This window comes from Anguilla anguilla, chromosome 4, assembly GCF_013347855.1.
Source record: "Anguilla anguilla isolate fAngAng1 chromosome 4, fAngAng1.pri, whole genome shotgun sequence".
Taxonomy (NCBI): domain Eukaryota; kingdom Metazoa; phylum Chordata; class Actinopteri; order Anguilliformes; family Anguillidae; genus Anguilla; species Anguilla anguilla.
The window spans coordinates 1,596,551-1,621,636 of NC_049204.1; the positions used below are offsets into that span (position 1 = coordinate 1,596,551).

General features: G+C 51.2%; 2 protein-coding genes across 10 annotated transcripts in view; one reads left to right on the forward strand and one right to left on the reverse strand.

The window, feature by feature from the left end:
• The window catches only part of mcf2l2 (MCF.2 cell line derived transforming sequence-like 2), a 96,870-nt gene that overhangs the window by 22,119 nt on the left and 49,665 nt on the right, over positions 1-25,086 (reverse strand). For all 8 annotated transcript variants that reach the window (XM_035415741.1, XM_035415740.1, XM_035415746.1 and 5 more), the window contains 7 exons: positions 10,107-10,173; positions 9,393-9,508; positions 5,561-5,630; positions 5,121-5,213; positions 4,435-4,527; positions 1,575-1,700; positions 49-270 (listed from right to left, as the gene is read on the reverse strand). In XM_035415741.1, the coding sequence (XP_035271632.1) occupies positions 49-270; positions 1,575-1,700; positions 4,435-4,527; positions 5,121-5,213; positions 5,561-5,630; positions 9,393-9,508; positions 10,107-10,173 (787 nt within the window). The remainder of the gene's footprint in view (positions 1-48; positions 271-1,574; positions 1,701-4,434; positions 4,528-5,120; positions 5,214-5,560; positions 5,631-9,392; positions 9,509-10,106; positions 10,174-25,086) is intronic.
• LOC118226264 (lactosylceramide 1,3-N-acetyl-beta-D-glucosaminyltransferase A-like) lies at positions 18,921-20,773 on the forward strand. Of its 2 annotated transcripts, XM_035415750.1 has the most exons (2): positions 18,921-20,289; positions 20,466-20,773. In XM_035415750.1, the coding sequence occupies exons 1-2, from the start codon at positions 19,159-19,161 to the stop codon at positions 20,478-20,480; spliced, it is 1,146 nt and encodes a 381-aa protein (XP_035271641.1). In that variant the 5' UTR covers positions 18,921-19,158; the 3' UTR covers positions 20,481-20,773. The 2 variants fall into 2 exon arrangements, with proteins under 2 accessions (XP_035271641.1, XP_035271640.1); XM_035415749.1 differs by having other exon boundaries at positions 18,921-20,772.

Genomic DNA, 25,086 nt, shown 5'->3' on the forward strand with positions numbered 1-25,086 from the left:
CGCCGTACCTTTAAGGAGCGCACCGTACCTTTAAGGAGCGCACCGTACCTTTAAGGAGTGTTTGAAGCTGTAGGAGGGGCTCTTCTCGTGCCCGTCCGCCGCGTCCTCGCGCCGCTTGCAGAACAGCAGCATCCTGTCGTACAGGAACAGGTGCCTCTGCATGGGCTTGAAGCGGGCCAGGTCTTTGACCTTGCTGTGACCCCGTTTGTGCTCAGTCCATACCTGGAAGGACCCCTGCATGAGCAGCTTCCCCAGGTCACTCAGGCTGCCCTGGGGGGGGAGGGAGGGGGGGGGGGGTCACACACCTGGGTCAAACACCTTACCTCAACAACCCTGTGATCAGAGTTTGGGTCTACTCCATTTCTATTCGCACAACTCTGGATATTAACTGAAATTTAATCAATGACTTAATTAAATTAACGACAGGTCTAATACTGGAGGGCTGCAGTGGCTGCAGGTTTAACTCCAGTCCTGGAGGGCCGCAGTGTCTGCAGGTTTAACTCCAGTCCTGGAGGGCCGCAGGGTCTGCAGGTTTAACTCCAGTCCTAGAGGGCCGCAGTGTCTGCAGGTTTAATTCCAGTCCTGGAGGGGGCGCTGTGACTGCAGGTTTAATTCCAGTCCTGGAGGGCCGCAGTGTCTGTTACTTCCTCAGATGAATCATGATCTTAGGATGGTGATTCAAGCCACCTCAACCAATGACCTGTAACATAACACTGGCTAAAACGTCCTAGAACAAATCAGATTACATTACATTGCAGGCATTTAGCAGAAACTCTTATCCAGAGTGACTCACACAACTTTACTACACTGCCGCCAGACACAAACTAACCCTAACTTCCCCTTGCGGACGCTGTAGAAAGGGGAAACGGGCCCGCGCTCCTAACCCCAACCAATCAAATGCTCCGCAGGATGATGACAATAGTTCTGCTCAAACCCACCAAACCATCAATCAAATGGCAACTTTCGTTGTGGTTTTCTTTGTTGTTTTGTGGTTTTATTTACTTTTTTGTGAAATGTGTATGTATAATAATTTAGGGGAAGACTCTTCTGAGCCGCCTGGGGTTTACTTCCTCTCCCGCCCAACTGTCCCGTATTTTATGCATGATGTTGGAGTCCTTTTATGTTTTTTACTGCATTTTTGTTCAAATAAATCAAAGTTAACTTTGTTTTTGGGCAGATTGTGAAGTGTATAATGTGTCTGCAGCAGGGCCTGGTTTGGGCCTAGCTGCCTAGCTGCTGCTTTAATGGACGAATTTAACAGTCCGCCACTAAAGGCCTGTTTATGGACCAACACCAATTCTGCCATTTTTATGGCGCAGCATCGACACTGGCTGGCCTCACTCACTCACTCACTCACTCACTCACTCACTCACTCACTCACTCACTCACTCACTCACTCACTCACTCACTCACTCACACTCGCTCGCTCGCTCGCTCGCTCACTCACTCACTCACTCACTCACTCACTCACACACTCACTCACTCACCACACACTCACTCACTCACTCAATCACTCACACACTCACTCACACTCTCACTCACTCACTCACTCACTCACTCACTCACTCACGCACCTCGAACCCTGTGATGGCGATTTGATGCATGGAGTCGTTGACGGACTTGATGATGTCCAGGACGGTGGCCAGAGCCTCCTCCAGCTCTGCAGTGCCCTCCGAGTTCTTACTGCACTTCAGCATCTCCTGCAGGAGCGCACACACACACACACACACACACACACCACAAATACTCCACTCATTATTTATATACATATAAATACACACAGGCACATTCTAGTTCAGGAATCCATTTAACTGAATGTCTGACGGGTGTTTTCAGCTCATGACTTGCAGTCATCTTCCTGAGCCGACAACTGCAAATGGAATTAAACCCGGTTGTTTTTTTTCTTTTGCACATGTGAACATTTTAATTTGATTTAGGAGCACATTTCACACACTGTACAGTGAGGGTTTAAAATGGATGCCGGCCAGACCAGACGGGGCAACACCCGATGTCACTAATGTCAGTTAACAAACAGGAAAGTAAATAAAGAACAGGCAGCTCTGGCCTCCTCCTTTCACTACCCCCCCACACCCCATCACTCCCAACCCCCACCCCCCCAAACAATGCAGTTTAATCCAGACTCTCCAGGGCCGAGGACAGGGGGGAGGGGGAGATCACATTACAGCTCCACATTGACAGCTGTCAATCAATCACAGCTGACGGGCGAAATCGACAGCCTCTCTCACCCCCCCGCCGCTCGGCCCGTTTCCCGCGGACGCAGGCGCGCATTTCGGCCTCCGTGTGGGGCGACAGCTGAGACCGCGGGGGAACAGCTGCGCTCACGGACACCAACGTCACGGTCACACGCGCGCCAGTTCATTTCAGCCAGGAAAGGTCGCGGGGGATGAAGGGCTTTGCCACACGCATTACAGGATATACTGTGACAGGAACAGCGTTAGCTGCTGTTGCCCTTTTGATTTTGAATACATCTACCCTGAAAGCAAGCCCAAGACTCTCTCTTATGAATTCTGCTCAGGGCTTCGGCTCCTGTTAGCTCTGACTCAGTGTTAGCTGTTAGCTATAACTCAGTGTTAGCTGTTAGCTGTGGCTCAGAATTAGCTGTTAGCTATAACTCAGTGTTAGCTGTTAGCTGTGGCTCAGAGTTAGCTATGACTCAGAGTTAGCTGTTAGCTATGACTCAGTGTTAGCTGTTAGCTATGACTCAGTGTTAGCTGTTAGCTATGACTCAGTGTTAGCTGTGTCTCAGTTAGCTGGGACTCAGGGTTAGCTGTTAGCTGTGGCCCAGTTAGCTGTTAGCTGGGACTCAGTTAGCAGTTAGCTGGGACTCACAGTTAGCAGAGTGGGGAGGAGCAGTCCTCAGACATGAACAGGCTAGATGTTAAACTGCACAGGGACGTGATGCCCAGGAAATAAGAGCAGCTGTTACCTTCAGCGCTCCCAGGCTGTGTAAAGACCTTCCTCTGCTTGTCCACACCGCCCTCCTACAAGCCAAATCCATCCCCGACCTGTGCTGTGCTTAAACTGGGGCCTGTGAAGTACTGCAGTCCCCAGGCCAGTGGGGAACAGCGGTGCGACGGCCTCTGTGTAAATTCTCCGGTATTGATTGCTTTTGCCTGTTTCACGGTACACGGGACTGATTAAAGGCTCCAGCCACAGTTCAGCTGCACACAGCCCACAGGAGACACAGCCTGGGGCTGAGCGAGAGTGTGTGTGCTGAGCGGGGCTTCATATTTAAAAAGGTACACTGTGTGTGTGTGTGTGTGTGTGTGTGTGTGTGTGTGTGTGTACGTGTGTGTGAGTGTGTTTCTGCATGTGTGCGTGTGTCTGCTGAGCGGAGCTTCATATTTAAAAAGGTACACTGTGTGTGTGTGTGTGTGTGTGTGTGTGTGTGTGTGTACGTGTGTGTGAGTGTGTTTCTGCATGTGTGCGTGTGTCTGCTGAACGGGGGTTCATATTTAAAAAGGTACACTGTGTGTGTGTGTATGTATATGTGTGTGTGTGTGTGTGTGTGTGTGTGTGTGTGTACGTGTGTGTGAGTGTGTTTCTGCATGTGTGCGTGTGTCTGCTGAACGGGGGTTCATATTTAAAAAGGTACACTGTGTGTGTGTGTATGTATGTATAGTATGTGTGTGTGAGTAAGTGTGTGTGTGTGTGTGTTTGTTGTGTACGCGTGTGCGTGTGTGTGCATGTGTGTGTGTACAGTAAAGCGCATTTACTGCATTTTCAGCTGTGACAACCTCTGCCCCCCTGCAGTGTCATGTTACGCTGGGGGGGGGAGGGGGTGAAACCAGCGCTGGCCAATTTGGGCGTTTCCTCTGAGTGTGGTACTCACAGAGACCGAGTGCAGGTAGGAGGTCTAGATGTTGTAGCTTGCCATGCCTCCTAGTTTGACTTAGCGTAGGTTAGGCCAGAGTAATGCTTACTGTGTGAACTGGACTCAATGTGTTCATGGCTATGAATAACTGTGACATAATGAGTATTGCTCCTTATCAGCCCTGTGTTCTGTAGTTGTCCCAGTGACCTTCGGTATGCACTCACTGTACGTCGCGTTGGATGAAAACGTCTGCCAAATAAATGTAATGTAATGTAATGAGACAATGGGCTGTTAGGGGCGGCCATTCACCAGACTGCCTCATCACAAGCCACTTTAAGAGCCGGGTGGAGGTGGGGGGGGGGGGGGGGGGGTTGAAAGGGCCCTATTGGTTTCCATAGTGATGCTAATCAGGCTGGGCGGTGTCGGAGCCGCTAATGTGGTTTTGGGTCGTGTTTACTCCGCGCGTTCCGCGAACGGGGCCTCCCTTGGGGCGCGTGGCGTCTGCTCAAACCCGCCCCCCTGGCCCCACCGCCCGCCCGCCCGCGCGCGATGGAGCCACCAGAGCCGCCAGAGCCGCCGCCCGCGGGCGCTGCACCTGCCTTCAGCATCAGCTGGTACTTAGTGATCCTCTGCACCGGCTTCAGCAGGTACGCGTCCAGGGACAGCTTGTGCTCCAGCCTCTTCTGACATTCCTGCCACAGGGAAAAACAACAACACAACAACAATAACAGCGGCATCACCCCACAGAACAGGAACTCACAGGAACTCACAGGAACTCACAGGAACTCACAGGAACTCACAGGGACTCACAGGGACTCACAGCACTGAAAAACTATCAGCCTTCTGCTTGTCTTTATGCGCAATTCACAGTCTGTTTCCCGAGCTCAGAATTCAGACAAACATTACCACGGCGGCAGAAAGCTTCCCTCTCAAAAACAACCTTGAGGGAGCGCACTCGGCCAAATCATCATATTACTGCTGTTACTGCCATCAGCACAATTATCATCTTCATTATTATTACTATCATTATTATTATCCTTACACTTACTCCTGTGCTCAGTCTCACTTTCAGTCTGAAGTCTGAATCTGATTCACATTCTCAGTTCTGTTCAGAGCGTGATTAGTCTCATCTCATTCAGTTTTACTCATGTCTGTTCCCGTCTGTTGCTCTATTAATATTTCTCTCAATGTTCCTTTCAGCCTTATTCCTCTTTTCGTTTTCATTCTTTGGTTTATTCATTCATGGGGGGGGGGGGGGCGCGCGGGGGAGGAGGAGGAGGGTCACCTGGAAGAAAGCACAGTCTCCACACTGTCTCCACAGAGCTTCAGAGCGCGGTTTGTTCTGGCAGTACTTCTCGTAGATCTGCAGGTCCTCTTTCTGGAGCAGTGTGTGAAGAGAACATTCTCTTAGACATGACACTTACACACACACGCACACGCACACACACACACACACATACACACACACACACACTCACACCCCCACAGCGCGCATCTCCTGCTGTTACACTCACACACACACACACAGCACGCATCTCCTGCTGTTACACTCACACACAGCGCGCACACACACACACACATACACACACACAAACACACACAGCGCGCATCTCCTGCTGTTACACTCACACACACACACACACACACAGAGCGCATCTCCTGCTGTTCTACTCACTCACACACACACACACACACAGCACAAATCTCCTGCTGTTCCACACTCACCCTTTTCAGGAAACACCTTCCCACCAATTCTGGGTTTTCAACACAGTTTTCAAGCTCCTTCAGAAATGTCCTGAAAAACAGGAAGCAGGAAGTCACACACACAAAAACACACACACGCACACCCCCGCACAAACACACACACACGCGCGCACGCCCACGCAAACACACACACACGCGCACGCCCACACACACACACACACACACGCCCACGCCCACACAAACACACACAGATGCAGAAGTAATAGTAGTGTGAAGCCTGTTTTGGAAGCTGTGGTGGTTGTACAGTAATAGTAGTGGGATGGCGGGTGTACAGTAATAGTAGCAGGATGGCGGGTGTAGAGTAATAGTAGCAGGATGGCGGGTGTACAGTAATAGTAGCAGGATGGCGAGTGTACAGTAATAGTAGCGGGATGGCGGGTGTACAGTAATAGTAGTGGGATGGCGGGTGTAGAGTAATAGTAGCAGGATGGTGGTTGTACAGTAATAGTAGCAGGATGGCGGGTGTACAGTAATAGTAGCAGGATGGCGGGTGTAGAGTAATAGTAGCAGGATGGTGGGTGTAGAGTAATAGTAGCAGGATGGCGGGTGTACAGTAATAGTAGCAGAATGGCGGGTGTACAGTAATAGTAGTGGGATGGCGGGTGTACAGTAATAGTAGCAGAATGGCGGGTGTAGAGTAATAGTAGCGGGATGGTGGGTGTACAGTAATAGTAGCAGGATGGCGGGTGTACAGTAATAGTAGCAGAATGGCGGGTGTAGAGTAATAGTAGCGGGATGGCGGGTGTACAGTAATAGTAGCGGGATGGCGGGTGTAGAGTAATAGTAGCGGGATGGCGGGTGTACAGTAATAGTAGCGGGATGGCGGGTGTACAGTAATAGTAGCGGGATGGTGGGTGTACAGTAATAGTAGCAGGATGGCGGGTGTACAGTAATAGTAGTGGGATGGCGGGTGTAGAGTAATAGTAGCGGGATGGCGGGTGTACAGTAATAGTAGCGGGATGGTGCGTGTACAGTAATAGTAGCAGGATGGCGGGTGTACAGTAATAGTAGCAGAATGGCGGGTGTACAGTAATAGTAGCGGGATGGCGGGTGTAGAGTAATAGTAGCAGGATGGTGGGTGTAGAGTAATAGTAGCGGGATGGCGGGTGTACAGTAATAGTAGCGGGATGGCGGGTGTAGAGTAATAGTAGCGGGATGGCGGGTGTAGAGTAATAGTAGCGGGATGGTGGGTGTAGAGTAATAGTAGCAGGATGGTGGGTGTAGAGTAATAGTAGCAGAATGGCGGGTGTACAGTAATAGTAGCAGGATGGCGGGTGTACAGTAATAGTAGCAGGATGGCGGGTGTACAGTAATAGTAGTGGGATGGTGGGTGTACAGTAATAGTAGCAGGATGGCGGGTGTACAGTAATAGTAGCGGGATTGCAGGTGTAGAGTAATAGTAGCAGGATGGCGGGTGTACAGTAATAGTAGCAGGATGGCGGGTGTACAGTAATAGTAGCAGGATGGCGGGTGTAGAGTAATAGTAGCGGGATGGCGGGTGTACAGTAATAGTAGCAGGATGGCGGTTGTACAGTAATAGTAGCGGGATGGCGGGTGTACAGTAATAGTAGCAGGATGGCGGGTGTACAGTAATAGTAGCAGAATGGCGGGTGTACAGTAATAGTAGCAGGATGGCGGGTGTACAGTAATAGTAGCAGGATGGCGGGTGTACAGTAATAGTAGCGGGATGGTGGGTGTAGAGTAATAGTAGCAGGATGGCGGGTGTACAGTAATAGTAGCAGGATGGCGGGTGTAGAGTAATAGTAGCGGGATGGCGGGTGTACAGTAATAGTAGCGGGATGGCGGGTGTACAGTAATAGTAGCGGGATGGCGGGTGTACAGTAATAGTAGCAGGATGGCGGGTGTAGAGTAATAGTAGCGGGATGGCGGGTGTACAGTAATAGTAGCAGGATGGCGGGTGTACAGTAATAGTAGCAGGATGGCGGGTGTAGAGTAATAGTAGCAGGATGGCGGGTGTAGAGTAATAGTAGCAGGATGGCGGGTGTACAGTAATAGTAGCAGGATGGCGGGCGTACAGTAATAGTAGCGGGATGGTGGGTGTAGAGTAATAGTAGCAGGATGGCGGTTGTACAGTAATAGTAGCGGGATGGCAGGTGTACAGTAATAGTAGCAGGATGGCGGGCGTACAGTAATAGTAGCAGAATGGTGGGTGTACAGTAATAGTAGCGGGATGGCGGGTGTACAGTAATAGTAGCAGGATGGCGGTTGTACAGTAATAGTAGCGGGATGGCAGGTGTACAGTAATAGTAGCGGGATGGCGGGTGTACAGTAATAGTAGCAGGATGGCGGTTGTACAGTAATAGTAGCGGGATGGCGGGCGTACAGTAATAGTAGCAGAATGGTGGGCGTACAGTAATAGTAGCAGGATGGCAGGTGTACAGTAATAGTAGCAGGATGGCAGGTGTACAGTAATAGTAAGTGTAATGGGTAAGTGCTCCAGCGTGCGGTCAGCATCCCAGAGCAGAGTGTACATTAGTCTGTGAGAGAGAGAGGATGTCCATACGGGACTTCATATTAAACAGGTGAAGCAGGTTAAGCCACCTGAGCATCACGCCCAGGTGACTCAACACGATACGCTCTACGGACCGGATGAAACTGCCAGTCTCACCTTAATGACCTGGACTGAATGCAGTACGGTATGCCCAGCAAGAACAAACAGGTGTGATGCATTCAGTGGGGCGTGTGTGTGAGATGCATGTATGTGTGTGTGTGTGTGTGTGTGTGTGAATGCGTGTGTGCATGTGTGTGTGTGTGCGTGTGAGATGCGTGTATGTATGTGTGTGTATGTGAGATGCGTGTATGTGTATGTGTGTGTGTGTGTGTGTGTGTGTGTGCGCGTGTGTATGTGTGTGCGTGCGTGTACCTGCCTGCCTGTGCATGTGTGTGCGTGAGTGTATGTGTGTGCGTGCGTGTACCTGCCTGCCTGTGCATGTGTGTGCGTGAGTGTATGTGTGTGCGTGCGTGTACCTGCCTGCCTGTGCATGTGTGTGCGTGAGTGTATGTGTGTGCGTGCGTGTACCTGCCTGCCTGTGCATGTGTGTGCGTGAGTGTATGTGTGTGTGTGCCTGCTTGTGCGTGTGTGTATGTGTGTATGTGTGTGTGTATGTTTGCGTGTGTGTGCGAGTGTGTGTGTGTGTGTGTGAGTGTGTGGACGGAGTGTAGCACAGTGGGGTAAGGAACTGGGCTTGTAACCGAAAGGTTGCAGGTTCAATTCCCAGGTAAGGACACTGCCGTTGTACCCTTGAGCAAGGTACTCAACCGAAATTGCTTCAGTATATATCCAGCTGTATAAATGGATACAATGTAAAATGCTATGTAAAAGTTGTGTAAGTTGCTCTGGATAAGAGCGTCTGCTAAATGCCTGTAATGTAAAATGTAATGTAAATGTGTGTGTGTGTGTGTGTGTGTGTGAGAGAGACCCAGGGTAATAACAGGTGCTTTGGGTGTCAGATGTGCCCCCCCCCGGTCGCTCTGTGTTTCACCATGTAACTCAATCTGCTCTGCCAGAGCGACTGGCCCATCAGAGGAGCTGGACAGGGCGGGGTTTACCCTGGGGGGGGGCCCTGAAATACTCTCTGTATCTGGGATGACGAACCCTGCCAAACCGGTCCCTTCATTTCACTGTGTCTCTGGGAATGCGCTAATCACAATTAGCGAGCGGGGGGGGGGGGGGGGGGGGGGGGGAGGGGGGGTTGGGAGGTGCTGGTTTCTGTTCTAGGGATTAAGTCCATCAGTCAGAAATTAAAAATGCAGAACACAAAACAGCTCTTACCTGTTGTGAAAGTCGTGGATTTCCGGAAGGTTCCCGAAAAGCACGTCTTTTTTGTCGTGCAGCGCCAGGGGGAGGAGGTGCGTGAGGTGCGTCTTATCGAGCTCGGCGGCGTAGCCCTGGGGCGGAGTAGAGTTACAGCGCTGTCAGTCACGCCACGCAGGAGCGCCTCAGTCACCCCCATTTTATTTATTTATTTATACGCGAGTCTGCGGGACACCTCCCGGGCTCATCTTTCCACACACACCCGAAAAAAAAACACACAACAACTTCACCGTGGATACCTGTCCTGGTCTGCACACAGGCGGGGGCAGAGTAACCCACACTCTCATCTTCCCACTGTTACCTTCCAGCGTCGCTGCAACGTTGTCAAGCTGCCGCAACATTATAGCGATGCGTATCGTATTATGGCGCAGTCGCAATGTTACAGTCATCAGGCGAAGGTCACGGGACGGCTCGCCGTCTGCAGACCGAACCCCGGTCCCCGTGGACGCTGTGCAGGGACCGTGTGGTTCTCCGTGACGAACAGTCACGTCTCTAGTCTGAACCGAGCTACGCTACGGTAAATCAACGCTAACGTGTTTCTTTGTGCTTTTGTGGTGAAACAGAGCCAGCTGTGCACCTCATTCAGGGCGTTTGGTTTCACTCAGCGACACGACCTCGTAGCCACGAAACCAGCAAAGCAAAAATAAATAAATAAATAGATAACAAACCCACCTCCATGATGCTCTGCAGCTCTTCAACATACACCCTCTCCGTTTCAATCAGCTCCGTGACGATGTGTCTGCAAAGACAGAAATGATAACGCACCATCAAAACAACCCAACCATTCACCTCGTCGACCCAGTTACGGGGGGAAATTCTTTTACGCCAGATATTAACAATACCGCTAGCTAATTAAACCTGCAGCACTGCCTCCTGTGACCAGTCTGTTTGTTTAAAACAGACTGATCCAAACCCAACCGACTCTGGACCTGTAAGGGTTTCCCAACGCGGCCCTAAATGGGTCTCATATGGCCCAGACGGCGTTGCGTGTGAAGTGCTGTGACACTGAGACACAGGGGTGAGGTGTAAACGCAGCTGGGTGCAAACAGAGCGTCGGGTCTGCCTTTAGTGTCCCCGTAATGAGCACATTCCTGTGGGATCTGAGGTGTTGATTCTTATGGTCCCTTGGGAAACCAGCAGGCAGGTGTGTTTCTGTGGCTCAGTAACGATACCGGAGAGTGAACTCCACACACTCTCTACATACAGTCCATCTGCACAGCTGGATATTTAATGCAACGACTGAGCTCAACCAGTCTGGGTACAACCGCAGGGCTCACCCGGGTACAACCGCAGGGCTCACCTGAGTACAACCGCAGAGCTCACCCGGGTACAACCTCAGGGCTCACCCGGGTACAACCTCAGGGGCTCACCCGGGTACAACCGCAGGGCTCACCCGGGTACAACCCCAGGGGCTCACCCGGGTACAACCTCAGGGGCTCACCCGGGTACAACCGCAGGGCTCACCCGGGTACAACCGCAGGGCTCACTTGGGGACTGGAGACACAGCTCTGGAGTAAGGAGCGCAGTTCTCCAGCCGTTAAACGACACCGCCACCCCGTGCACACGCACAGCCCAAACGCAGCTCTGCACAGGCACGCACAGCCCAAACGCAGCTCTGCACAGACACGCACAGCCCAAACGCAGCTCTGCACAGGCACACGCAGCCCAAACGCAGCTCTGCACAGGCACGCGCAGCCCAAATGCAGCTCTGCACAGGCACGCGCAGCCCAAACGCAGCTCTGCACAGGCACGCGCAGCCCAAACGCAGCTCTGCACAGGCACGCACAGCCCAAACGCAGCTCTGCACAGGCACGCACAGCCAAAACGCAGCTCTGCACAGGCACGCGCAGCCCAAACGCAGCTCTGCACAGGCACGCGCAGCCCAAACGCAGCTCTGCACAGGCACGCGCAGCCCAAACGCAGCTCTGCACAGGCACGCGCAGCCCAAACGCAGCTCTGCACAGGCACGCGCAGCCCAAACGCAGCTCTGCACAGGCACGCGCAGCCCAAACGCATCTCTGCACAGGCACGCACAGCCCAAACGCAGCTCTGCACAGGCACGCACAGCCCAAACGCAGCTCTGCACAGGCACGCACAGCCCAAACGCAGCTCTGCACAGGCACGCACAGCCCAAACGCAGCTCTGCACAGGCACGCACAGCCCAAACGCAGCTCTGCACAGGCACGCACAGCCCAAACGCAGCTCTGCACAGGCACGCACAGCCCAAACGCAGCTCTGCACAGGCACGCACAGCCCAAACGCAGCTCTGCACAGGCACGCGCAGCCCAAACGCAGCTCTGCACAGGCACGCGCAGCCCAAACGGAGCTCTGCACAGGCACACACAGCCCAAACGCAGCTCTGCACAGGCACGCACAGCCCAAACGCAGCTCTGCACAGGCACGCACAGCCCAAACGCAGCTCTGCACAGGCACGCACAGCCCAAACGCAGCTCTGCACAGGCACGCACAGCCCAAACGCAGCTCTGCACAGGCACGCACAGCCCAAACGCAGCTCTGCACAGGCACGCACAGCCCAAACGCAGCTCTGCACAGGCACGCACAGCCCAAACGCAGCTCTGCACAGGCACACACAGCCCAAACGCAGCTCTGCACAGGCACGCACAGCCCAAACGCAGCTCTGCACAGGCACACACAGCCCAAACGCAGCTCTGCACAGGCACGCACAGCCCAAACGCAGCTCTGCACAGGCACACACAGCCCAAACGCAGCTCTGCACAGGCACGCACAGCCCAAACGCAGCTCTGCACAGGCACACACAGCCCAAACGCAGCTCTGCACAGGCACACACAGCCCAAACATAGCTCTGCACAGGCACGCGCAGCCCAAACACAGCTCTGCACAGGCACACACAGCCCAAACGCAGCTCTGCACAGGACCCTCCACCCTGACCTCCCCGTGACCCCCCCGCTCCCGAGTCATGTGTCTGGCCCACTTTCCACACCCTGTTTTCTTCGGTGGTTTGCTTACATTACGCTACATTACAGGCATTTAGCTGAGGCTCTTATCCAGAGCAACTTACTGTACACAACAAGTTTGCTCTGTGTGTGTGTGTGTGTGTGTGTGCTTGTGTGCATGGACGAATGTGTGTGTGTGCATGTGCGAAAGCGTGTGTGTGTGTGTGCTTGCATGTGTGCATGCGTGTGTATAAGTGTGTGTGTGTGCATATGAGTGTGTGAATGTGTGTGAGTGTGTGTGTGTGTGTGTGTGTGTGTGTGCGCGCGCGTGTATGTGTGTGCACACGCTGCTCAAATCATAAGATGTTCCCTGTTAAGGCTCTCAGTCATATCCAGCTCTGTACATATTTTAAAGAAAGCTTCCCATTGGCTCTGTAACCCAATAAACCCGGACTGCTGAATACCGCGCTTTGTCCTCAGGTCTGGAGGGTTTATCTGATTCAGATGACACTAATTTCAGTGCCAGAAAGGTCTCATCCTACCCCAGCTCTCCACACACAGTCCTGCACGATTAAAATGTTAAACTCTGATAAGAGTACGTTTTACTCTGATAAGAGCAAGTTTTCCACTGATAAAAGCACCTTTTACTCTCAAGTTTAACTCCGATTAAAGTCAGTTTTCCGATCCCGCTGATGTGCGCTGGCGTGAACACCGCCCGGAGTCGGATGGGAACGGGCTGTTTTCGCAGAACGCTGGCGGTATCAGTGGAAACAGAGAGTAGAGCTTTCACACCACAGAGCTCTACTTCCTCCCTCCCTCTCTCTCTTCCTTCCTCCCTCCCTCTCTTCCTCCCTCCCTCTCTCTCTCGCGCTCATAAGCCAGCGCTCGGTGCGGGAGGCGGTCAGTCGCACGCCGGAGCAGCAGAGAGCAGGAAGCCCCCGGGCCCCCCCCTCCCAGCGGCACTCGCACCTTTTCCACAGCGGAGGGCCGACATTCCCGAGCAGGAATACGCACAGCTGGACTTTTACGCGCACACACACACACACGCGCGCATACGGATTAAAACTTTCCCCTGCACTGGTGAGTGAACCGGCGACGGTGTATTTTTTATTTTTTTTTCCTGTTCTTCCTCTCCTCCTTCCTCAGGCCGTCGTTCTATTTATAATGCGCTGCTTCGGGGAAGGGGGGGGGGGGTGTTTTATTTCAGTTGCTGTGAAAAGTAGTGGTGAACTCCTGCTCCCCCCCCCCCCTCCTTTTAGCTTTACGTAAAAAAAAGTCTTAGAGAGACTCCACAGGTGATTTCCACAGTTCCACTGACCCTCCACAGAGGGGTGGGGGTGGACACACACACACACACACACACACACACTATGCTGAAACCAGGCGACACCCATCACTGGAATTCAACCTTTTTATGGAGCATCTAAAGCAATGGCTTCTGAAGCATGTGTGCCCCCACTCAGATCTGTTTGTTTAAAGGAGGCCAATGAAAGATGTGTGAGTGCATGTTTACTCCTGACGGTAGAGCTTTAAACAGTCCCTGTAGACTGTTTGTAGACGGTAAATGAGAGAGCCGCTCCTAGCCCCTGGGTCGCTTTTATCAGTTGGGGGGTGTGGGGTGGGGGGGGGGGGGTGGAGGACAATGCGTGGCTTGGGGTGGGGGTGGGGGGGGGGGAGGTATCCAAAACCCGCCACAACGGCGTGCTCCTGAGAACACACCTTCAGGTCCTCTGCTCCTCTGACGGAATTCATTCCACATTTCTGACCTGGCGAGGATGACGGAGCTTCCAGCTCAGCTGAGGGGGCAGGAACTCTCTGCCAAAAAAAACAGGCTTCTGCGACCGTGTCTTACAGAGCAGCACCCAAACCGAAGAACAGCCTCTTTCAGCAGCACCCCGCTCACTTATCTCCCTCGTTAAACAGCCTCCCATTTTGTAAATGTTTGCAGACGTGAAGTTCCTTTAAAACGCTCCAGATCTCATCTCAGCTTTCACCCTGATCCACAGACAGGGAAGTTTTTACAATCCTTATTAGTATTTATGCAGTTACCATGACAATGTACTCACAACGGCGGGGGGGGGGGGGGGGGGGCGGGGATGGGACGGCAGAATTATTGGCCCAAAAAAAACAAAAAAAAAACATTATGGGCTCTGAGGAATTTTTCCGTTGGGAAAATATTTGATTTGTGAGAATTCTAAACCAACTGATGTTAAAAATATATTTTAGCTCAAGAGCCAACAACCTCTGACACAAATCTTTCCATTTCATCAACAGCACACGGCCAACATACGAGCCAGTGCACTCAGACTGTAAACAACCGTCCATTCGCATACTGAACGCCCAATGCAAACTAGCGTGTGCGCCGTCTGAAACAAACCAATCGGATAGTTCCGTGGGCTCTGAACGAAACTGACAGTAAATAACAGCGAAAGACAGCTGGTGATGGCTCCATTAAAGGTGTGATCTGCTCAGTCGGTTTGATAACCAGGTGCTTTGTCTGAAACGGCTGGCAGTGTTTAAATGCGCAGACTGCCTAGGATGGGTGGGAGTGGGGGTGGGGGTGGGGGTGGTGGGGGGGGGGGGTGGGGGGGTTGCCAGGGCGACTGATCCCATCCGTATTGACACATGCTCATTTGAGACAGGCGCCCAGCCCGGCTCATTGTTGTAGACGGTACGGTCTCTTTGCGCAGACTTGCTGCTGTAGTGGTATTTTTGTTTTGTCGTGAAAAGCTTTGTCCGGCTCCCAGCGAGCACGCTCAGAGCCTCTCATTATTGGACGTAGTGCTGCGTTGGCTTTTACATTCAACGGCAAAAGTTTGGCGGACTTCCACCGCTCGACCAAGAGAGAGCCGTGTCCTTCTCTCTGGACAAACAAGAACAACAACAACAAAAAGCTTGGAAGGTGTTCTCTATCACATGAACATGAAGTTCAGATCACGTTCGTTAGCTAGCAGAAAACCCTGGCACAGTGACACAGCCCACAGTTTTATCTGATCTGATTATTATACAGATGAGTGTGTTACATGTTGCTTGCCCAATGTGTCCCAGCAATGTGGACAGAATGAAAAGCTCTTTGCTGTTCCCTGGGGGCTAAAACAGACTCACTGGATATACACAGGACACAGCGATAGAGACGGGAACGAAAAGAAGGGAAAATACACAATCCTAATAATAATGTCATGAAGGTATTTCCCAGCCATTTAAAGAGTGCAAAATATAAGAAACATAACCATTAACCCCCAATAATAATCTGTCAATTAACGAATGAGAAACGTAATCAATGGTGTTTATACAGTAAAAGAAACATTTTACGTTAGTTGGTTAGCTTCACCTTAACCCTCCTATTATGTTTGGGGTCAAATTGACCCCATTCAATGTTTACTGTCTCTAAAAATATGGTTACCATATTCTTTTCAGCTAGATATTTCATGACTTTTCCTAACTTTATGGGGAAAACATGGAATGAAATTAACTGAAAAAATTATTTTCAATGTCCTTTACACATGTTGTACGCATCGGTCATTTTGACCCCAAACTCTATTGATATATAAAACCATCATTTTGATCTTGTTTTTGTTGTGTTGGCTGAGGGCATTTTCACATGAATTTGTGGGTGTGTGTGTGTGAGAGAGAGAGAGAGAGAGCGAGCGAGAGAGGGGGAGAGAGAGAGAGAGCATGCTTGTGTGTGAGGAGAAAACATAGTTCCCTCGAGATCTCTGATCATTCTCGCAACATGGGGGCGGGGGCAAACTTATAATATGGGCTGCACACACAGCCCTCTAAACCATTTCTCTTTGCATTTGTGCCTCAACTAAAGATTTTGACAATGACCACCAGACAGAGGTGTATATTTTCTGCTACTGAGGTTCTGTCACAGATCTTGGAGGGTGAAAGTGATTTAGATGAGGATATGTCTGAGACTGAGGATAATGTTGAGGAGGACCCTGACTATGTGGCATCCTCCTCTGATGATGAGAATGAAGCCTTTGAGATACCACATTCTGACCCTCCTTTTGTTCTCAACCACCAAAAGATCCTCCTGTCATCTCTCAACCACCAATAAACCCTCCTGTCATCTCTCAACCCCCAAGAAACACCCCTGTCATCTCTCAGCCACCAAGAACTGACATGTTTACTTCCAAAAATGGAGAACTACTATGGTTCGGATCCCCAGTTGAAAGACAGGGTAGACTTAGTGCTGCTAATGTCATCAAAATGGTTCCAGGCCCCACCAGATATGCTAGCAGTCATGTACAAGACATAAAGTCTGCATTTGAACTCTTCATAACACCATCAATTCAAAAGGATATTCTTGAGATGACAAACTTAGAGGGGAGGCATGTGTATGGTGACAATTGGAAAGAGCTGGATGTGACCCACTAGCAATCCTATATTGGGTTGCTTATTTTGGCAGGAGTGTACAAGTCATAAGGTGAAGCAACACCTTTGATGAGGGAAATAAGGCAGGGTCGACAGGAGCGTGACAAACTTGCACCTATCTTGTCTGAATGAAGAATTGATACCCATGGGTACCTAGTTGAGTGGTTATGTTCATTTTTTATCAAAACTCAATTCTGGTGATTAATTTACTTTTTATTGGTGTTTCATCATTATTGTTACTTATTGATGTTCTGAAGTGTTTTCTGAACCTAAATATTTGAAATGTTTGACATTTTAAATATTTTTTCCTGCAGTCAAATTGACCCCGAACATAAAATTTTACTATGCTTGATAATAAAAGGTGTGTTTCTTTCCAAATGTTATTTTTCTTTTTTAATGAGCACTTAATACCAACATAAAGCCCAGCAAACACCAAAACATACTTTGTATAGTCATTTGCATATGCAAATGACTATACAAAGTATGTTTTGGTGTTTGCTGGGCTTATATAAAATCAATACTTGCTGTATAACGGGAGGGGGAGTCTTTTTTTATTTACTGGGCTATTAAGATGGTCAGTAGAAAGGCCTAAAGTAGCTGAGAGAGAAACTTTGGTAACACTTTCAGTTACAATTATTTTCTGAAGGTTTATATTGCTGGGGTCAAATTGACCCCAAAACATAAAACTTGTTAGTTAATTTGAACATAATAGGAGGGTTAATTTTTCGTAATGAATTCCTGGTGTTCAACGAAAGCACTCGTCAATACAAAGGAAAAATGTGGAGAAATATTATGAAATGACATCGAGGCATAGCTCAATGTCATCGAGGAATAGCTCAATGTCATCGGTGCATAGCTCAATGTCATCGAGGCATAGCTCAATGTCATCGGTGCATAGCTCAATGTCATCGAGGCAGACACGGCACTGTCATTTACTGCGTTCCCAGCAACGATAACAAACTTTCTCACGCCTTTCGACTGCGTGGAGACAGCATGCCACAGAACTCCGTCTCCATTAGCAACCGCACTTGGAAGGACACGCCGTTGCCATGACGCATTGTAGTTTGGCACACATGATGCATCTGACGCTGGCCTGGGTGGGTGTGATAAGTGTGACACCGTGACTCCCACTGATGCATGCTACTCAGATAAGCGGCGTGAGGTCGCATGGTGTTCTCAGGCCTAGAGGCCTGGTGCGTGCGCGTGTGTGTGTGTGTGTGTGCATGTGCGTGTGTGTGTGTCATTTCTGTGGAGTATCGTTAGTTCAGTGGTAAACACCTGTACTCACAGAAACGCAACGAGAGCAAACAGGAAGCTAAACGCACTAGGTGTTCTTACACTCCTGACCGCACCAGGAGCTCAGGAGAATATTTCTAACATCACCTAATACTACCCAAAACAAAAAAAAAACTAATTTATAGGAATAACATTGACTTGATGTGGGTTGGAAAAAGCTCATGCCAAGCTTGCTGTGTTTACTCATGTATAATTATAACACTATGTTTAATGTTTGTGCAGCACAAACACAGAACAGGGCATAAAACAGATCGTTGTTCAAACAGATTAATTTTGTGCTTGCAGAACCTGCTGCATCCCAGGAAGTCTTCCTGAGCCAACAGGAAGCTTCAAACGCTTCAACCACTCCGCCCTAGCTTCAGCATGCGGCTGCTTTCTCACAATGACATCACGTTTACATTCAGCGGAGTCACGTTCACCCACGCGCGCTGTCCTCTGTTCCACATCAGTGGTCGTAAAACTTTGGTCAAAGACGCATAAAGTACTCAAACCGGCTCCAAGCCACACGAGGAGAAACGTCCGCCAGGCTAACGCGTCGACATCCAGGCGTGAAACGGACTCCTGTTACACCACTGCACACCGCATGACACCAGCCTAACTCCACAGAAACTCGTTTCCATAGTGACCACCAGCATGGGAGAACATGAGCACTGCTTCACCTGACTGACATGAGTCCCAAACACAGCCGCCGGCACCTTGCAGGCTCACAGCTCCGCTCACAAACACAGCCGCCGGCACCTTGTAGGCTTACAGCTCCGCTCAGCGTTCGCTAACCTGTTACAGTCAGAAGCCTTTCTCTTCTTTTCTTAATTTGTTTCACTCTGTCCCTTTGCAGGGCGGAGTATGACCCTGGTTTTGGGGACAGTCGGAGGCGACCCCCCCCCACCCCCCCCGCCCCCCCCGCCCCACAGCTGGGCGTGCTCCGCTTGCTAACCGCGCGGCGCGAGAGGAGACGCTACTGAGCACGTGCGAGGCGTTTCTCTGAGGAGCCCCGACCCCTGGGGATCAATACCATGGAGCATTTGGATTACCGCGGCAACGGCGACCACACCCGATCGCAGGCCTCCTATTGGACCTGACGGAGAAGGCGTCAGGAGGCAGGCAGGGGATCCAGGGGCGCGACGTTTGGCAGGATGTTCGTGAACTTGAGGAGGATCAGGAAGTGGCAGTGTGTGCGGCTGATGCTGATGACCACGGGCCTGGCCATGTGCATGCTGCTGGTGAGCTGGGAGCAGCTGGACCACCACGTGGTCAGCCACATGCGCTCCTACTCCTACCGCTACCTGGTCAACAGCTACGCCTTCCTCAACAGCAGCTTCAGCGTGGGCCACGCCCGAGCCCGGGCCCTCGCCGACCCCCCCTTCCTGATCGACCCCGAGCGCAAGTGCGCCGCCGACGACGTGCTGCTCCTCCTCTTCGTCAAGTCGTCGCCGAAGAACGTGGAGCGGCGCGGGGCGATCCGGGCCACCTGGGGCAACGAGACGTACGTCCGGCGGGAGCTGGGCGCCGCCGTGCGGGTGCTGTTCGCCCTGGGCGTGCACCCCGACGCGCGGGAGCGGGCGGCGGTGCAGCGGGACCTGCTGCGCGAGGACGCGCTGCACGGCGACCTGGTGCAGCAGGACTTCCTGGACACGTTCCACAACCTGACGGCCAAGCTGCTGCTGCAGCTGCGCTGGGCCCACGCCCGCTGCGCACGCGCCCGCTTCCTCATGTCCGCCGACGACGACGTCTTCGTGCACATGCCCAACCTGGTGCGCTACCTGCAGGGCCTGCGGCGGGACGGGGCGCGGGACCTGTGGGTGGGGCGTGTCCACAGGGGGGCCCCGCCCATCCGCCGCAGGGACAGCAAGTACTACATGTCCCACGACATGTACCCCTGGACGTCCTACCCGGACTACACGGCGGGGGCGGGGTACGTGGTTTCGGGCGACGTGGCGGAGAAGCTGTACCGGGCGTCGGCCACGCTCAACTCCTCGCTCTACATCGACGACGTCTTCATGGGCATCTGCGCCAAGGTGGCGGGCGTGGCCCCCCAGGAGCACGCGTACTTCTCGGGCGAGGGCCGGGCGCCGTACCACCCCTGCATCTACGGCGAGATGATGACCTCGCACGGTCACGTGACGGACATACGGCAGCTGTGGGCGGCGGCCACGGCCCCGGCGGTGAGCAGGGCAGCGTCCGGGATGACGGGATGGCTGTACTGCACCGTGGTCAAAGCCCTGCTGCTCTGCAGGCCGGACGCCGGAGACACCTACCCCTGCAAGGCAGCCTTCACATAGCGAGAACTGCCCCCAACTACCCCTGCAAGGCAGCCTTCACATAGCGAGAACTGCCCCTAACTACCCCTGCAAGGCAGCCTTCACATAGCGAGAACTGCCCCTAACTACCCCTGCAAGGCAGCCTTCACATAGCGAGAACTGCCCCCAACTACCCCTGCAAGGCAGCCTTCACATAGCGAGAACTGCCCCCAACTACCCCTGCAGAGAGCTACCCCCCAACTACCCCTGCAGAGAGCTGCCCCCAACTACCCCTGCAAGGCAGCCTTCACATAGCGAGAACTGCCCCCAACTACCCCTGCAGAGAGCTACCCCCCAACTACCCCTGCAGAGAGCTGCCCCCAACTACCCCTGCAAGGCAGCCTTCACATAGCGAGAACTGCCCCCAACTACCCCTGCAGAGAGCTACCCCCCAACTACCCCTGCAGACAGCTGCCCCCAACTACCCCTGCAGACAGCTGCCCTTAACTACCCCTGCAGACAGCTGCCCCCAACTACCCCTAACTACCCCTGCAGACAGCTGCCCCCAACTACCCCTGCAAGGCAGCCTTCACAGAGCGAGAGCTGCCCCTGGACTCACCCCAGCTCCTGCAGCAGGGCGGTCACAGATCAAAGGCTCGGGGCATATATTTAACTCTCTGTTTACACCACACGCCCCTGGCCTGCATGTTTAGGGTTCATGCTGTGGAAACATGCTGCTGTGTGGCTGCATGGCTGCTGTGTGCCTGCATGGCTGCTGTGTGGCTGCATGGCTGCTGTGTGGCTGCATGGCTGCTGTGTGGCTGCATGGCTGCTGTGTGGCTGCATGGCTGCTGTGTGGCTGCATGGCTGTTGTGTGGCTGCTTGGCTGCTGTGTGGCTGCATGGCTGCTGTGTGGCTGCTTGGCTGCTGTGTGGCTGCATGCTGCAGATCCCGAAGCGATCTGGCTTTTACTCTCTCATTCCTTCGCTCTTCTTCAACGGCGCGCGCCGAGCTCCGCGGTCGGGCTTCAGTTCCCGTGACGCAGTGGAACCCACAGTCATTTCCTGCCCCTGCGATTTTCCCGAAACCGCCTCCCCACCACCAACGCATCCCGTTCACTAAACATTCCCACATGGACACTCCGGCGCTCCGAGCTTCCTGAATCCGCCCCCACCGAAATGAGCGCGCAGACGTCAGGGATTCCCACAAACTCTGTCCGCGCTGGACTGTGAAACACGTCTCCAACCCGCTCAGCTCACCGGCCGGTTCTTTGCAGAGGCTGGACTGGTTCAATTGTAAGGGGGGGGGGGGGGGGTGGCTGATTGTGTGTCTGCAGCAGAGTGATCAAAGATGAAGATCTGACTTGTTCACCCAGAGCCCCCGTTTGCTTTTATAAACCAGGCTGCTGGGCCAGACAACAGACCCTCAGGGAGAATCAGTGTTCTGTGTTCCTCTCACAAGCCTCAGAGGAAACAAACTCCAATCGACTATGTTGATATTGCAATAAAGTAAATAATAAAACTTTACCAGAGATGTACTTGACCTCTATGTGCCAGCATGAGAAATGTGGTTTGTTTCATACACACACACACACACACACACACACTCATAAACACATGCTCTCTCACACACACACACAAACTCACAAACACATTATCTCAGACACACACACAAACTCTCAGACACACAACCACACACTACACACTCACAAATAAACACACACACACCACTGGCGTAGGAACCGGGGGGACGGGTGGGACGTGTCCCGCCCAATGTTTGTAAAGAATCAAACTGTCCCCCTCAACCAAGACTGATCCCTCTCCCATGTAAAGCTTTCATACAATTAAGGCTTCAACAGCAATAAAAGATGACTTCAAAATTATGCGGAAAGGTCTGTAACGCCTGTAAACATAACGTGAAATATTGACTCCCCTCTTCACACAGTAGCAATGGTTTACCCCCATGGCCACGAAAAGTTTGAGCTTACGAAAGCACAAATGGGATATGTAGTCAACAGTTAGAGGTGATTGCTCAAGCCGATCATACTATGGACTTCACTCCCCATAACCCTTATAGAAAAAAACGGTAAGAAGAAATTTTAGGATAGCGCTTCAGATTTTGCTTGTGTCGAAAGTTCTGTGACGGGAACAGCGATAGATTTACCCACTACATCTGTCCAAAATGTAAACAAGCCAGGCATTTTCACCATAGACATATATTCATGTCTATGGTTTTCACGGTCGGGAAAACTTTTATGACAACGTCAGCTAAAGTCAGTTACTCACAACGGTTGGAAAGAACGGTAACGGTAATCTTATATTTGTAACGTTACCTATCAATATGACAGCTAACGTCAATGTGAGCTAGCTAGTTGTCAATAAATGAACTATGATATCTGATAGTATGATACGTAGCTAGCTAGTTAATAGCTGTCGGTACACTGTCTGAATGTGATGTTCACAGAACTTAGAAAACTACCTGGCGATAGCTGCACTCGGTTGCTAAGCAGGGAATTAACGTGACTCCCCATGTTGCAGTGTTAGTATTTTAGCCAATGTTTTGTGTAGCGTTATGGACACGTCTTGTAAAAACACAAGTTTGTTTTAGCTATCGATATCTCTTTTAACATTAGCTCCCCCTCAATATTTAGAACATGTACATTTGTCCCCCTGAATTTTGTGTTTTCCTTTACATTTCCACCGTAAATTGATGCAGAAAAGGCACAAATTGGTCCCATTGATGCTGTCTGTGACATTGGCATGCTTCCATGTCCCTACACATGGGTTGGCGTTGGGAATGGATGTAGGATTATGGGTTAGGGAAGTTATGTAAGTGGGAAATATTACTGTGAACAAGCCTGTCTTTCTCTGCCGGTTAGCTTGTTAGCAGCTCAACGGGATTTGATTCTTCATTGTGGATAATCCAACAGTGGCAGGGTTTGATTAAACTGTACTGTAGCTCACTCCCCTGTTGGATTTGATTAAATTGTACTGCAGCTCACTCCCCTGCTGGATTTGATTAAATTGTACTGCAGCTCACTCCCCTGCTGGATTTGATTAAATTGTACTGCAGCTCACTCCCCTGCTGGATTTGATTAAACTGTACTGTAGCTCACTCCCCTGTTGGATTTGATTAAATTGTACTGTAGCTCACTCCCCTGCTGGATTTGATTAAATTGTACTGCAGCTCACTCCCCTGCTGGATTTGATTAAATTGTACTGTAGCTCACTCCCCTGCTGGATTTGATTAAATTGTACTGTCGCTCACTCCCCTGCTGTGCAAAGCGTGCACTCTTAGGTCATTGACTCAAAGAGCACCTGGAGTGGGTTTCTGCTAATGTGTCTGTAGATTCCCTTACTGTTAATGAGCGTGGGTATCTGAACAAGGCTTAATGTTAATTTGATGTTGTTTGTTGCAAAATGGTAACCGGAATAATTGAAATTTAATTGAATTGGGGGGGGGGGGGGTGGATGTAGGACATCTTACGCACGTATCAAGACAGAGGGCCCTCGCTGGATTAATGAATAATGAAAAGCTTTTGGTCTCTCATGGAAAAAAACCAAGACACATTTAATGTCAGAAGCATTTTGGAGGTAAGAGAAACTGTGGCTCAAGCATTTCCTGAAATACCAGCGATGTGTTTCTGCTGGCAAGGACATACCCTGGCATTCAGCGAATAAACACTGAGGTCAGAGGTCAAGCTCTCTGAAGAGCCCTGTGTAAAGGGAGACTCGGGCTTGCTCTGGATTGGTCGACACAGAAACTGCGATCGTTTGATTTTCGTCAGTTCCTCCCCGAAGGGCTCCAGTGTGTCGTTGGCGGAAGCCCACGTCGACTGATTAACGAGGAAGAAGACGACGATTCGGTCCGTCTAACTCCTGGTCCTGCAGTGTGCTGGAACAAACGGAAAATAGCCAAATCGTTTTGGTAAATTGAGGTTTTTTTTAAATGAGAAACTGCATTCCCAGGGGGATGGAATTTCGTAAACGGATCTCCCAAGCAAACGGCGTGAGCAGAGCAGATTCAGTCTGAGAGGAAGAACAGCTGGTTTGAAGAAAGAAAAAGTGGCAAAATGCCATCTGTACTGGTAATGGAGATCACTGCTTGAGTGTACCTGTACATGTGCAGGGAATGAGCAATTTTAATTCATTTAAGGGTTGAATTTTATTTGAATCAGGATTCGGATTCGGTGGTGTATTTTTTGCGTGTGATGGGTTTAAGTACGCTCATGTTAATAGATCAGAAGGAGAGGGGGCTTTGACAGCAGCTAGTTCTCAGGGAAGAGCTTGGAAATCTGATATGAGCAGGAATGATATTCAGGCAATTGTCCTTGTCCCTGAAATGGAAAATTGAATTGCTGTAGATTGATGAAGATTGACCATAACCAGACACGTCAGAAAAAAGATTGACACCATCAGCTTGATTACGCAAAATGGTGCCTGTAATCAGGGCATCTGCTCTATCTTGTTTTTGTTTTTATTGCCATTTTCCAGTTTTTGTTTGTTTCTTCTGAAGAAACGTGCGTGGAGAGAGAGGTGAAATGGGGAGAGGTGGTTTCCTTCACGTTGCGGCTGATGCAAGCGAGCGTTTGGCGTTGCGCGTCTGTACAGCGCCTCCTGACCCCCACGCCTGAGTGACACTGACAGGAAACTGCAGCTAGAATGCTAGTGCTAATTCCGTGCAGCGCTAGTGCTAATCCTGTGCAGCGCTAGTGCTAATTCCGTGCAGCGCTAGTGCTAATCCTGTGCAGCGCCAGTGCTAATTCCGTGCAGCGCTAGTGCTAATCCTGTGCAGCGCTAGTGCTAATTCCGTGCAGCGCTAGTG

Excerpts from the sequence above, each read along its gene's own strand:
- LOC118226264 (XM_035415750.1), top strand. The coding sequence starts at position 19,159 with ATGTTCGTGAACTTGAGGAGGATCAGGAAGTGGCAGTGTGTGCGGCTG.